The sequence below is a fragment of the Bactrocera dorsalis genome, chromosome 2 (genome assembly GCF_023373825.1).
Source record: "Bactrocera dorsalis isolate Fly_Bdor chromosome 2, ASM2337382v1, whole genome shotgun sequence".
In the NCBI taxonomy this organism is placed as follows: Eukaryota; Metazoa; Arthropoda; class Insecta; order Diptera; family Tephritidae; genus Bactrocera; species Bactrocera dorsalis.
In genome coordinates, this window is record NC_064304.1 from 88,204,207 (window position 1) to 88,219,244 (window position 15,038).

General features: G+C 40.4%; 3 protein-coding genes across 5 annotated transcripts in view; 2 read left to right on the plus strand and 1 right to left on the minus strand.

Annotated features, from left to right (window-relative positions):
- LOC105229647 (furin-like protease 1) overlaps positions 1-15,038 on the minus strand; it is a 298,513-nt gene that overhangs the window by 17,970 nt on the left and 265,505 nt on the right. For all 3 annotated transcript variants that reach the window (XM_049448292.1, XM_049448290.1, XM_049448291.1), the window contains 7 exons: positions 9,207-9,452; positions 8,993-9,121; positions 8,061-8,935; positions 7,778-7,951; positions 4,254-4,372; positions 2,431-3,894; positions 658-812 (listed from right to left, as the gene is read on the minus strand). In XM_049448292.1, coding sequence (XP_049304249.1) covers positions 658-812; positions 2,431-3,894; positions 4,254-4,372; positions 7,778-7,951; positions 8,061-8,935; positions 8,993-9,121; positions 9,207-9,452 — 3,162 coding nt within the window. The remainder of the gene's footprint in view (positions 1-657; positions 813-2,430; positions 3,895-4,253; positions 4,373-7,777; positions 7,952-8,060; positions 8,936-8,992; positions 9,122-9,206; positions 9,453-15,038) is intronic.
- LOC109579778 (uncharacterized) lies at positions 5,871-7,768 on the plus strand. The gene has a single exon (XM_019991529.3). It carries the CDS (start codon positions 6,296-6,298, stop codon positions 7,097-7,099), a length of 804 nt encoding a protein of 267 aa, XP_019847088.2. The 5' UTR covers positions 5,871-6,295; the 3' UTR covers positions 7,100-7,768.
- Positions 9,618-13,704, plus strand: LOC105229603 (NADH-ubiquinone oxidoreductase 49 kDa subunit). The gene is made up of 2 exons (XM_011209995.4): positions 9,618-9,810; positions 9,894-13,704. Exons 1-2 carry the CDS (start codon positions 9,618-9,620, stop codon positions 11,252-11,254), a joined length of 1,554 nt encoding a protein of 517 aa, XP_011208297.1. The 3' UTR covers positions 11,255-13,704.

Below are 15,038 nucleotides of genomic sequence, written 5' to 3' on the forward strand. Positions count from 1 at the left end.
ATCTTCTATAAGAGTGTAAAGCTGCTGGCGTATGCTGATGAAAAACTCTTGAACTTCGGGTCTCTATCCTGTAAGGTTCCTTTTTTGATGGCATCTCCCATACAAAATTTTTAACCCTTTTTTCGTGTTGAAAACATACTTTGAGTTTTCAAATTGGCTCCGAGTAAATACTATAGTACCCTTAGGAATGTAGCTAGAGCCATATGAGTGATGGTGATATACGAAAGATCGACTCTGTCGATATAATACAATATATCATAAACGCGAAGATCGAGAAATCATGATATTCCTGCCAATCTCTCTGATCTTATTATTTCGTAATAGTGTCAGAAGAAACTGATAAAAAGAAAATGAGTCAAATTGAAGAAATACTGAAGTAGTAGCTGGGCTGTAAAAGATTTGCTAGAATAAAAAAGAAATCTGCGATAAATAGTTGATTTCAAAATCAAATTAATTCTAAACAAAAAAGAAAATTTTATTCAAAAAACTTATGACTCAGTACTAAACTTCTGTAAAGGATGTCACAATGTTAATTTATATTTAACTAAAAAGTTACGTAACGTTTGGCTGATGCAAATCTAATGAAATAAAATACATTTATTTATGTTTGGGTCAACGTTAAAGTAGTGAATATGATCGATTAGAATGAGTATTTACCTGCTGCATATTTCGCCACTGCAAATTGGCATCGTACTCGATGTCGTTGTGAGCCATATCATTGCCAAATAGGCCGTCACTAATATGGACCGCGTCCTCCGGTTGGGCGGGTGTTTCAGTGCCATAGAAAATCAAGTCCCATTGTGTGATTTGCGCTAAAAAAGGAACAATAAAATTGAATATTTAATAGAAGTTTGTAAAAATATTCCGCAGAAATAGACCTAGCTAAGAAAATACAGCTAAACTAAATATGCATGTGTATATGATATGTACGTATATAAAACATTAATACAAATAATAATTTCAGCTACGAAAATGATGGTTTTACTAAACAAAATAAAAAAATACGAAACATATTCGAACTTGAACGACGTGATTGCGTCTAAGTGTGGGTGTGTTTGGGTTTAAGAAAATATAAATAAACGTATGACTGTGGATGTGCAGTTGTTGCAGTAATTGTTCAATTTCTTTCCATTGCCTTTCAATTTCGAGAAAAGCTTAAACACTTAGCATGCAAAAGGAATATGAGAATGTGAAACAAAACCGAATACAGAAATAACTATGCAATCATTGCTTAAAAAACCAATTGCTGAACAAAGACCTCATATTTGCCAAATAACATGCACTAAGTTTAAAGGAGATGAATACATCGCCATGCCTCACAGGATAAACATGTGTGCATATGTATACTTATACAATGCATATTCCAAGAGAAGTGTAGACTAAAGCTCATAAATTTTTTAAATGCGTGCAACTTTAAAATTTATGGCACCGAGTAGAGTTCGAGAGCCAATTGCAATCGCTCGACCGTTTGAGAACGACCCTTTAAGGACGGCAAAAGTTCATACTATATATATAGGATTGTAGTTGTCCCTCTTCAATAGTAAAATACTCGTAGACAATCACGAATGAAAACTTTACGACTTCAGCTCAACAACTTAAAAAGTCGCAAGTCGCTCTCAAATCGAAAAATGGCGAATTGTGAAAGCATTCAACAAGAGCAGCTGCCCTTAGTCCAGTGTCACTATCCGGCAGTTTGATTGATTGCTATCGCGTACGAATGTCTGTAGCACTTAGCCCGATTGCGAGGCCGAAATATGCTACCATCGGCCATAACAATATAAATGGTTGGCAATAAGCGAAAAAATCGGGATATCGATCTGCCTTAGAGTCTTTGATTGATGGCGCACACACGCACCCACATATAAGCGGTGTCAGCGTTAGTTGGAAAACGAACGGATTGAAGAATTTTCCTCCCATTTGCATACCAACAAAGCGGGGCGTATATTCGCTGAAAAATGCCTCTGTGCTGTTGGCTGACTGCAGGTGACGTTTCCTTTGTATGCAGTGACTTTTATGGTACTCAAATTGAGTGGAATTTACAGCTTGATAAACGAGTTTACTCCCGTAAGCCACGATTGATAGATCGAGTAATAACTTTAAAAGGAATTCTTAATGAAGACAATATTGCAATATTAAAATTGCTGTCAATATTTTTTTATGTAATGAAAGTTGCTCAGGAACTCTAATACCAATTTTAGCGCTTAGTGGAAGCAGAAATTTTGATCTTTTACTCTCTAGAGTTATGACCCATTTTTTATGAATGACAATAATGTTTATTGCGCTGACTAAATCTCTTTAAAATCATCTACTATGTAACGAAAACTAACAAAAATTGCAACTGAAAAATAATCTCTAATACGCATCGCACTTAAAATGCCAAAGAAAAAACGAAAAGATAACGTGAAGCATTCCGTGAACACGTTTGACTACCATTGCTACTGCCACCATCCTTGCGGTTGGGCAACACGCCGAGTACACCGCCAATGGGACGCTGCGTGCCGCCACTAACTCCTGCTGCCGCGAGCAGTAATTGCTGCTTCTTGATGATCTGCTGATCGGGAACAAAACTGGGCGAGGACTTTTTGGCATTTTCACGTGACGGCTTCGAAGCGCTGCCACCACTAACGCCACTGTTGCTGTTTTTGTTATTGTTTACACTTTCACTGCTGCCACTATTACCCGCACTCAACATTGGTCTGAAGGTCTCCGCTTCGTAGTCCAGCGGCGAAATGCCCGCCGTGGCAGCCAGTTTGCGTTTTTCAGCTTTCGACGCTGTGGCGGCTGCTGCAGCAGCAGCAGTATCTTTCTCTTTTGGGCCCTGATATGGTTGAAACTCGGGAAAAATTGCCTGTATTTTCTCGTAATGTTCGAAAAGTTTCGGAATGCGCGTATCGGTGAATGAGGCAACCGTGAGTTTTTCGTGCGTTTGCAAGGGTAACAGTGACTCCTTGATTTGTTTTGTTGCCTTGACAGGTAACTTTGAATAGCTGGTCATTTGCGTAGCTGCAGTTTTGGCCGCGTTGTTCGCGATGGCTGGGTTAGAGTCGGTGTTGGAGCTTGCCGAGTTGGATTTGATGGAAGTTTTACCGTTTTGACTGTTGTTGCTTGGGCGCATACCAGTACTGGTTGTAGTTGTTGTCGTCGACGTTATTTCACCAACAACCTTCCGGCTCATCTTGTCTTCATATCCGTGTAGACGCTCTGATGACTGCGCTTTCGTGCGCCCGCCTTGTTGTGAAGATTTTCCGGTCGACTTGCTATTTCCGTTCCCACTCTGTTGCTGTTGTTGCGATATGCGGTAGAATTTGTTTTTCGTGTTTGTCGATACGGGTTGTTCCTTTTTATTCGCCGAAGACTTGTTACCACCACCCTTGCCGCCATTGCCCTTTTCACCAGACTTCCCTTTACCTTTGGTCCCCTTGCCGGGTTTCGTACTCTGTGAACCCAATATGACACCATAGGTTGCTGAGATTTGCTGATAACCGGGCGGTTGTATTTGCTGTTGTTGTTTATATAATTGTTGTTGCTTTTTACTACTTCCGTTAGCGACATTCAACAATGGATTATTTGCGCCATTCGCGGCTGTGTAAACGGATTTATTCGACGGTGTTGGCAATTTAATGGGAATTTTCACGCCCCCACCCGGCATGGCGTTGATGGCGCCAACAATGCCAGTTGCTGCATTGCTGCTGCTGCCGCCGACGTTATTGGACGAGATGCGCGGATATTGTGGCGAGTAGATCTGATGGAGGTTCGTTGTGGTGCTCGCCGCATTCGAATTTGGCGTGGTGTTTTCGGCGGAATTGGCGCGGGGCGTCGATACGGGGTCATTGGGGTCTATAGGCAGCGTGGTACCGTAGAATATTAGCGACCACTCACGTAGTAAGGCGTGACCTTTTCGCCGCAACGTTCAAATGTTTTTGTGAGTTGTGTAATCGCACACGGTTGCACAGATACAGTTATGTTATATTGTTAGCGCAGTGTAGATTTATTGTTATGTTTTTTAGTTATTGTTGTTGTTGTTCGGGATTAGTAACAGAATTTAAATTATTTTGATGTTGTCATATTATCACACAAGCGCAGCATGTAAGTAAATGTATAAGTTTGTATAATAATAAGTGGTTAAGTAATATTAGGCAAGTTAAATAACTATCTGGTTCAACTCAGACCGATTAACATACTTCTTCGTTAATAAGTATGGTATGCATATAAACGTAAGATTTCTGTGGGTGTAATGGCACAGCGTGACTTACCCATATAGCGACCCTCGTTGTGTATTTCTAACTGCCAATCGCCATGCGGCGACTCTCCCCAAGTATGGACGGACATGAAGGGCCATTGATTAAAACCGGAACGAGAAACATCATGAATACTGCAAGTATAAAATTATAAACACTATTATTGTCAATACTCATTGTTACCTACAGTCTAGGCTGTGATATGTTAGACGACTTATGACTGTCACAAACATATCGATAAATATTCTAATAAAAAATAGATTTTTTGATATACTACTGTGCCCAAAAAATGAGGTACATTGTATTTAATTTGAAAATTCTTTATTTATTCTTCCAAATCAATTTCATCCCCTTCAAAGTAATCCCCTCCCGATGCAATGCACTTATGCCAACGGATTTTCCAATCCTTGAAGCACTGGTTGTAGTCACTTTCCGGAATGGCCTTCAGTTCCGTCTTCGCTGCGGCTTGAATCGCCTCTATCGAATAAAAACGGTGTCCCTGGAGCGGTCTTTTGAGCTTGGTGAACAGCCAGAAGTCGCACGGCGCCAGATCAGGTGAATACGGTGGTTGCGGAACGATATGGGTTGAGTTTTTGGCGAAATAATCACGAATTACGAGGGCAGTATGGGATGGTGCATTATCGTGGTGTAAAAACCAAGAATTGTCTTTCCACAATTCCGGCCTTTTTAGGCGGATAGCGTTACGCAAACGACGCATAACGTTCAAATAATATTCCTTGTTGACTGTTTGACCGGTTGGAAGGAATTCATAATGCACAACACCACGATAATCGAAGAAAACAGTCAACATGACCTTGATTTTTGACTTGACTTTGGCGCGATTTTTTTGGTTTCCGCTCTCTTTTGGCACGATATTCGCTCGATTGATCGGTTGTTTCGGGGTCGTAAGCATAGATCCAAGTCTCATCGCCAGTTATAATGCGTTTCATGACACCCTGGTAGTCGGAAAGCATCGTTTCACACACTTCAACGCGACGCCTTTTTTCCAAAAAATTCAATGTTTTCGGTACCAGTCGAGATTTGACGCGCTTGAGGCCCAAAACATCCTTCAAAATGGTATTGGCTGAGCCTTTCAATATGCCAACTTCATCAGCAAGGTCTCTAATTGTTAATCGACGGTTTTTCAACACCAAATCTTTGATTTGTTGAACGTGAGCTTCGTCGGTTGAGGTTGATGGTCGCCCTGGACGCTCTTCGTCTTCGACACGTTCACGGCCGGCTTGGAACTCACTATACCACTTGTAAACATTTTTTTTAGACATAGCCTCATCACCAAAGGCTTTCTGCACCATCCTCAACGTATCCGCAGCAGAAAATTGATTCCGTAAACAAAATTTAATGCAAATTCTTTGCTCAACAAATTTCGACATCGCAAAAAACGAAAAACTCACTTTTAGCAGCTCACAAAACGACACGTATCTCAAACACTAATGAATATTTTGACATGAAATTTGACATAAATGTGACTGACAGTACTACCAACCTAAAAAAAATAATTCTCCAAATCCTTCGACGTGCGCAGTTTAAATTCAAATGTCACCTTATTTTTGAGCACAGTAGTACATAAAACTAAAGTATTTTTTGTTGTATTTCAAATAGTTTGAGCTCAAATGTCGACTGTTAGGCTCCCCCAAAACTTTTGAAATAATTAAACTTATTAGTGTCAACAAATAATTCATTGAATCCGAAATGGAATACGAATACACATAAATGCTTTTCTATGGAAATTGTTGCGAAAACAGTGATCGATAACGATTAACGATAGCTTACGTTCCTGCCTATCAAATATTCTTTTGAAAAAGTTTAATTTTAAAAATTTCCCAATCTACAAATTAGCTTTTGGAACGAAACTCATTGAAAAATATTAAGAATACATTTTTGAAATAATCAGAAAAGAATTTGTCACACTTTCTTATCCAAATATATTCAAGTACTACCAAATATTAAGAGAAACAGCAAATTAACAAAATCAAAACAAGCAAAATCTCCAGCAAATATTCAGTTAAAATCTGCAATAAGTTTAGAAAATTCCAGAAATGTCCTTAAGACGACATCAACCACAAACGAAGTCTCAACTGATGATACAGCTACCATCGTTGCAACCAAGTTGTAACGGTAACATAAATGGCATTGCTAGTTTCCAAACAAGAAACAACATTGTTGGCAAATCAGAAGAATATAATACACGAGAACCGCTCGCAGTGGCTAGTCCGGTCTCTTCGGTTACAACGGTAGTGCCGGTAGCAGCCACATCTGGCACTTCAACGTCGGTAATACCCTCAGGGTCGGCCACAACCGCCGATGCGCCAGCGGTGACCGAGCAAATTGCTAATTTGCTGAATTTGGCGCAACACCTATTGAGCGGCGTGCGTGAACAACAACAGCGCCAGCATCGACGCCGTCACCGCCATCGGCGCGCGTCTCGCTTGTTAGCGGGCACGCCATATCAGCGGCCCAATAGCGGGGCGCTTGCCACTTCACAGGAACATAATGACAGCAATGACAACAATGCGAGTAGAATTAGCGGTACAAATGTGAATACCGTTAATATAGGAGAAACGTGTGCGGTTACAAGTGACGGCGCCAACTCTACTGGTCAGCAGCAATCGAGGCATAACAAATTTTGCAATGGCGGCAGCAACAGTGGAACTAGGGAGGATAATATAAATTTTCAATGTGCTATTTGTTTGAACTCGTATCTGTTGCATCGGCCGATGGTCACTCAGTGTGGGCATTTATTTTGCAAGCGCTGTATAAGGCAGTGTGTCAGCTGTCAAGGAAAGTGTCCTATGTGTAATCGCAAATTGAATTCCAAGAGCATGTTTCGGGTGTATTTCTGAGCTATTCGCATATGTGATTGCTTGACGAGAGACCGAGGCGGCAGGACAGTGGAGGCACCAGCATGCAATACAATTTGTATTTTGAAATTTTTGTTGACATTCCTTTGTTAAGCATGTTTGTACGTAGGTGCATTTCAATATGTACGAATATGTACGCCTTTTTGGGCAATTTTCTTTTTTAATTTGAATATTTTGTATGTTTTTTGTTCATTTATCGTATATAGAAGTCCAACAAACAAAAAATATACACAAATTCTTCTTTAAATTGATTTTTGATAAACGACTTTTGACGAATATTGGTAAGCTTGTTACTGTTGGAGTAGTAAATGTGCTTACTGAAAACTATGTACGAATGCTTAGTTGGAAAAAATATAAAATATACATATGTATATCGGTTTATGGTATATTCTACCCATCTATGCTCCTTATGTGCATCTTTTTAATAATAGTTCTAGTTCGTCCGTCAAATATTAGATGTCATCCGTCGTTTCTCTGCTCGATACCTCTTGTAAAAATACATATAAAAGCAATAACAAATTCATCGAAATAAATTCGTACAGGAGAGCATGTGGATAAGTAAAGACAAACTGTTCTTCAATGCTACCAAGTTTCGAAGATAGCCCTCTGGTGTTCCAACTATGTTAATGGTAGTTAGTATATAATCTGTTACCGACTTACCGTGATGTTAATAAAGTAACTTTGGTGCCTGCTGGTGACTTGAGGTTCAACTGAATGTCCCCACGACGTTGTGATGTCAGTGTGATTTTTGCTTGCACATGCTCCAGGTAATTGACGGATGAGCAGTGTTTTACAGTTAACTGTAATGTGATATAACTTCTGGGCGGAATGACTCTTTGAAAAGGAAAGAAGAAAGTGTTTGTGAGACCTCATTGCATAGTAACGAAAGTAACTTGGATTCAAGTATACGTCCTTTACAGCGAAACGCTTTAACATTACTTACTTGTCCACATGCGGCGCATTAATTTCGCAACGCTGTTGTTCTGGCACCGTTTTCCATTTACGTGCCGCTTGCACCATCGCTGCCGCATCCATGAGACCATAGCCGAACGAATGGCTAATGCGTCGACCGACGCCATTTCTCGACCATGTTGGATCTCGCAAGTTGGCCGGCTTTGCAGTACGCACCACAATATGTTGCAAATCACGCCACGTCAAATTCGTGTTCGATTCGAGCACTAGTGCTGCTATACCGGCAGCCAGCGGCGCCGAAGCTGAGGTACCCGTATGTGATACCGTACACGAATGATGCAAGTCTGTCGTCACCACCTGCTTCTCACTCTGTCCGCCACTACTGTAAGTGGTCGCCAATGTGGAACTGCATTTCTCCGAATACCAGGGTACGTGACCCTCTTCGGTGGCACTAGATATTGACAGTGTCCAAATGGAGTTTGTATAGCCGTCGCAATTACAATTGTCAAACTCACGACCGCCATTACCCGAAGCCCAAATAAATATGCTACCCTTGCCTTGACGCCCTTTCGTTACACCTTCAATGAAGGCGCGCTGCGCCAATTCGCCAGGACCATCAACAGTTTTACCATCATCGTCGGGTCCCCACGACGCGCTATAAATGTCGATGTGTTGCGGATTGAGTGATAGGGAGCGCGCCTCGACGGCGTCCGTCACATCGCCATCCAACATTCGGACACCGCCAACACTGGCACCAAATGCAATACCAACCGCACAGATTGAGTTATTGGCGGTGGCGGCCACTTCACCAGCACAACGCGTACCATGCCGATTTGAATCGGTCATGTCGTAATGCGGCATTGGATCGTTATCGTGGCTGTTGACGTCATAAGACGCATCAGGGTCCTAAATAATATATTAGTGTTAAGGATGTTGCGTTTGTTTCATGCGAGTTGAACTTACATAGTTGTGCTCGATATCTGGATGGTCCGATTCCAGACCGTCGTCAAGTATTGTCACCACAATACCCTTGCCGGTGATGCCAGACTGCCAAGCCGGTACTACATTCATATCCAAGCCGCCACCGCGATTCTAATTACAAGTTAGAACCAAACGAGTTTATATTTGAGCAAAACAATTGCTTAAGACACTGGTTTGTTCGCCAGCTAATACTTACCAGATACCACATTTGCGCCCATTTTGGGTCGTTTAGAGGAACTGTATCCACCTGTGAGAGCGCACGTGACGATGTCCTTGACGGGCGCATACGTATGTAGTCACGCTTCTGACGCGACTTTGCCTGCTGTTGCCTAGCCCATTGTACTCTATGATCCTCGTCAAGGCGTGTCTGATGCGACTGCGAGGGTGTTAGTGAACGCTTAGCGACTTTATGATGTGTGAAATGGTAGTGATCTTCGAAAATCTGAAAATACATTAAAAAAAAAAAATCAATAAAAAAGTACTGTATATACTGCTTTTAGAATAGGCATCCGCTTCGGAATTTAAAAACTTGGCAATTCTCTTTCAAAAAATAAATTTGCTGTGAAGAAAAAACTCAAATTTTTTTGGAGAAAAGAAATAAGCGAAAATGCCGAACGCTTGGAATAATATTTTGGAGATTGTTCTACTCAAATTACGCAGCTCAAAGCAACTGTCTCGCGTAAAGGACTACTCGAAGCAGGTGTTGACCAATAGGTTTTTGATAAAACCAGATCTTGGCGATACTCTCAAATCTTCTCTGGCGAGAATGGCTGTGGCAATGTTTTTCTCGCACCACAAACGTAAGTGCTAAAAATAAGAACGAACATACATATTATAGCATACACAAATAGAATTAATCAAACATTTTATCGTCTAAATCCAGAACCGCGTCGTTTAACTTGCACAGCAAAAGCTGAGAAGCAGGCTAATAAGTCACCGAAGTTAGAGCGAAAGGAGTCAAAGCACTGGTACCCAGATCCAGAATATATGAAACAATTCGAAGGCTGCGTTATAGACGACAAAGATACATCACGCTTCGATCGCTGGTCCGGCAAAATACCCCCACAAATAGATCGCTCTTTTCGTTCTAAGTTTATTAATTTTGGACCGGCGCATCCAGCTGCACACGGCGTCTTACGCATGGTTTTGCAACTTGATAATGAGACCGTTCTATCTGCCGATCCACACATTGGCCTGTTGCATCGCGGCACGGAGAAGCTAATTGAGAATAAAATGTACATACAGGGCTTACCATACTTCGATCGTCTCGACTATGTGTCATGCATGTCGAATGAACTCTGCTATTGCTTGGCCATCGAGAAACTGTTAGGACTGCAAGTGCCCAAACGTGCGCAATACATACGCACAATGTTTTCGGAGATTATGCGTTTAACCAATCACACAGTGGCTTGCGCCACTGCTGTGTTAGATTGCGGTGGCATTACACCACTCTTCTGGATGTTCGAAGAACGTGAGAAGTTGTATGAGTTCTGTGAGCGCGCCTCAGGTGCACGTATGCATGCCGCATATATACGACCGGGCGGTGTGGCTTATGATTTGCCACTCGGATTCTGTGATGATCTTTTCGACTTCATTTGCCGCTTTCGACATCGCATTGATGAATTTGAGGACCTCGTTACAGACAATCGCATTTGGCGTATGCGTAATATCGGTATTGGACGCATAACAGCGCATGAGGCAATGAATTATGGTTGCTCCGGCGCGGTCTTGCGTGCTACTGGCATAAAGTGGGATCTGCGCAAGACGCAACCATATGATGCATATCCGGAAATCGACTTCGAGGTGCCAGTTGGCGTTAACGGCGACTGTTATGATCGTTACTTGTGTCGTATACGTGAAATGCGCGAAGCATGTAATATAATCAATCAATGTCTCAATAAGTTGCCCGCGGGTGAAATCAAAGCGGACGATCATAAAGTGTGTCCGCCGAGGCGAAGAATCATGAAGAAAGGCATGGAGGAGCTAATACATCATTTTAAATATTATACACAAGGATTTGCAGTGCCACCAGGCGAAACTTATACCGCTGTGGAATCACCAAAAGGTGAGTTTGGTGTCTATCTGGTATCGGATGGCACTTCAAAGCCATATCGTTGTAAAATTCGTGCAGCAAGTTATCCACATTTGGCTCTGATGAATAAACTAACCTATAAGCACTTTTTAGCCGATGCAGTGGCCATTATTGGTTCATTAGATATAGTGTTCGGTGAAATCGATCGTTAGAGACTAGATGTAAAGTTCTCAGAACACACAGAAGCCGATCGCCAATCGGGTCATTGAGAGAATTTGAATTTCTGATAAAATAGAATCGAAAAAACGATTCAAGTGAATTAATATCAAGATTTATGGATAAATAAAAAATAATTTTAACATATCGTTAAATGAACATTTTGCGAGTATTTTGAAATGATTCTTATTCGTATAACTCTCAAGCCTAATTTTGGTAGGAAGCCTGATTTTTGAATTTTTTAGGCATAAGAGGTAAGATCTATATTGTCCACCACAGGATGTTATAAGGGGGATTTGTAGACTAATTTACTGTTGAGGTATCTGTACTGTTTTAACTGTGAATATATTAATAATGATAAGACAGTTGAATGAGGATGGAAGATCCTAATAAGAATTGGAACGACAGAAGTTGCATTTAGTACTTTAAACGGAACAAAAATGCAGGCTGTCGAGTCTAAACGAATTTTTCATTAATAGAGAACTGTTTGAGGCATTGCTATTGACATAAAATAGAGTTTTTGACTATATACTAATGTATGAATGTATGATTTTTTCGTCACTCACATCACCTACGACCAACTTTACAGAGATATAAAACAACAACAACAATGCGTATTCAAAAAATAGTTTCTAATAGAAAATAAAAAGTTAAAAGTACTTCAAATTGCACTCCGGCTGCGCTATTTATTAGTGCAAGCATTTTTCGGAGTAATTACATGTATACGTGAACTTTCAACAATGTGGGAGCACACAGCAACAGCCACAATTAAGTGTCGCTTGTTAATTACTGCTTAACTAATTAAGGGTTAAATGGCTTAATGAGATTAATGCAAGTGCAAATGCAAAAACAAAAATCTCATCACACTCACACATGCTCATGAATGCACGCACGACTGTAAAAAAAGGAGAAAAAACAACTCTTCGCATGCATATACATATACATACATTAAAAATAAATGGATTAACCAAAAAGTTTGTAAAAGAATACAAAAAAAAGTAATTGGAAAAAGGCCACCCATGTGGCAACCACAGCACAGCGCTGCTGTCACCAGCACGTAAATGACATTAAAGCTCCGCTAAACTAGGTTTAAGAAATGCATTTTTGTATGGACGTGCATGTAAATTGCTACAAAATACATAGAGTGACTCTGGTCAGGTCGCTGATATATTGGTAGTCGAAACGAAACTCTTCTTCAGTTATACTAATGGTATAAGTGTATGAATTTACGAATGCATGTATGTTCACCGAAACTGGCTTGCCTCTCCACAAGCAGTTGCTACCTTCAAAATGCATTATACCATTTGTAAATTGCTACCAAACGCATGGAGTGACTGGTCGCTGATATATTGGTAGTCGGAAAAGTCTTTTCGTATTTTGTCACTAGATGTTGTTGAATTACTACCAATCACATTGTGTCATACCATACAGTGTTGGGAAGGTGAGATTTTAAGTTTGAAGTTTGCTTAGAAATACGAAAAGACTTTTTCGACTACCCAATATAAGTACGTCGCCGGCCAAGCACGCATATTTAGTTGCGATTTATGGAAAACTACATTCCACACGTTTTGCCTTTTCACCAAATAAAAACAAAATATGAGAATATAATAGAATCTGCACAAAATAATTGAACGGATATGAAAACATCAAATTATCGGAAAATATAAAAAACCGTTACGAAAGTCTCCGAACAATCAGCCCTCTCTTGATCTTGGCTTCCTTCACTATTAGGAAGTTGGCAATACTAAACAGCAATGAGTTTATAGATATAAACTATTAAGTGTCACTCGTACCTTTTGATTATTTTAAATTAAAATGTAAGGCAGAAGAGAGGAAATTAAAAACAAAACACTGAAATCAGCACATACTTGTACATAATTTTAAAATCTCCAAAAATTTGCCTACAATAAATAAAATTAAGCAGTACTGGAACCGCCGAAGTAAATTCATAGAACTCGTATCGTATTCGCACACAAATGTTTCCACATACATATGTACATATACACGGACACAAGCGAAAAACGCAATTAACTCAATTAAAATGAGTATTTATGTTCATTTGTAGAATTATTTTATAATTAAGTGAATTTATGGCCGCCAACAGAATTAAGCGAGACAGGTGCTATTAACGCGTTGCTAAGTGTGTGCATAGGTACATATGTACAAGTATAATTCACTAATGAACATGCGCAGCGCAAGGGAGACATTAATAGTGTGTGTTGCATATATTTAGGCGCCTGGCAATTTATGTTTTAATTGAAATTCCAGTTTTTTTTTACTATTATAATTTGATATTTATAGTCCAGATACAAAGTCTCATTTTAAAATACACCCGTACATACATGTACACATACATACATCTATATAAGTAAATATATACAAAAGCACGGCAGCTACAACTTTGCCTTTGGTTGGTGAACAGTTGCAGTTGCGAGAAACGAACTCGGCAACCGACCATGCAACAGGCAGGTAAGACTTCAGCTCGAACTGAAACGAAACTCTTCCCCATTTATTAATTTTGCGTGTATGAGCGTATATATGCCACTACTGGACATCTGAGAAGCATAACAATGGCGTAAGTGCATGCATGTACGAATGCATGTGTGTTCACCGAAACCGGTTGGCCTCTTCACAAGCAGTTGCTACCATCAAAATGCATTATCCCGTTTGCCATTCCAATATTCTTGCGCTTAAACATGATGCACACAGTGATAGTTCAGCTCTTATCCGTTTCCTTTTCCGCTGCTATTGCCATTTCCGTTTGCAGGTGCATGCTTTTGTAGATGACAAGTTCAATTATTGAAAGCATTGTGTTCGGTGAAAAGTTCAGTTTCGAAAGCGACTTCGCATGCGAATGAAATTCCAATTACAAATGCATTTTCGGTGCAAAACGGAAACGGATATAGAACTGTGTAAATTTGGCGTTTTAGTTGTGTATACCAATACCAGCCAATGCAGTTATCTGCTGCATGTTTGTGTGGCAACTGCAGTGGCTCGCTTTGAAAGCAACTGCAGCTGGCGTAACGCTTAGAAAAGTGCAGCCTCAGTGGCGTTTGTATGTGTTTACTGGCGTGATACCTGTGGTGTAGTGGGAAGTTTAGGCAAATTTAGCTCAGTTTCAGCTAGCAGATGTTTTTCATTTGGTATATTCTATTTTAAATTTGTAAAATTGTAATAATTAAATTTGCCGTCAGCTTTCTACTCACTTTAAGCGACCTGAATTAAACTACATAATTTGTACAATTTAAATTTAAAATATTAAAGCAATTTCTTGCTGATTATACAAAGTGCTGTTGCAAAAAATTGTAGTATGCCGCCGGCTATAGTAACTGAGTTGACACACACACATCGAAGCATTAAAATAGGCGACTAAGCGACATACATTATTCAAATATGCAAGCATAGAGTACAAGCGAATGCACTTCAAGCTATCAGGCATACCAGTACATACACATGAAAATGCTTGTTCACACACATGCAAGAAAGCGTTTGCTTAGGTCACACACACATTTGGGCATATTAAAAAAAGGCATGTAGCGCAAACACTCACATATATAGCACCTACATTCTTATGGGCATATGTATGTACGGCACTCGTGCTGCCTTTTCGTGCCACGAACGCCGCTTTGTGCTAATTCGAGAGGCAACCACTCGACACTCACTTTAACCGCCAACGACAACTTGGCTACGCCTGTCGCAGATTGTTTGGAGTACAGGCTGCTGTTGCTCCACAGCTGCCAACCACTAGTCGGCTAGAAACAACCGAACACGCTCTTCAAC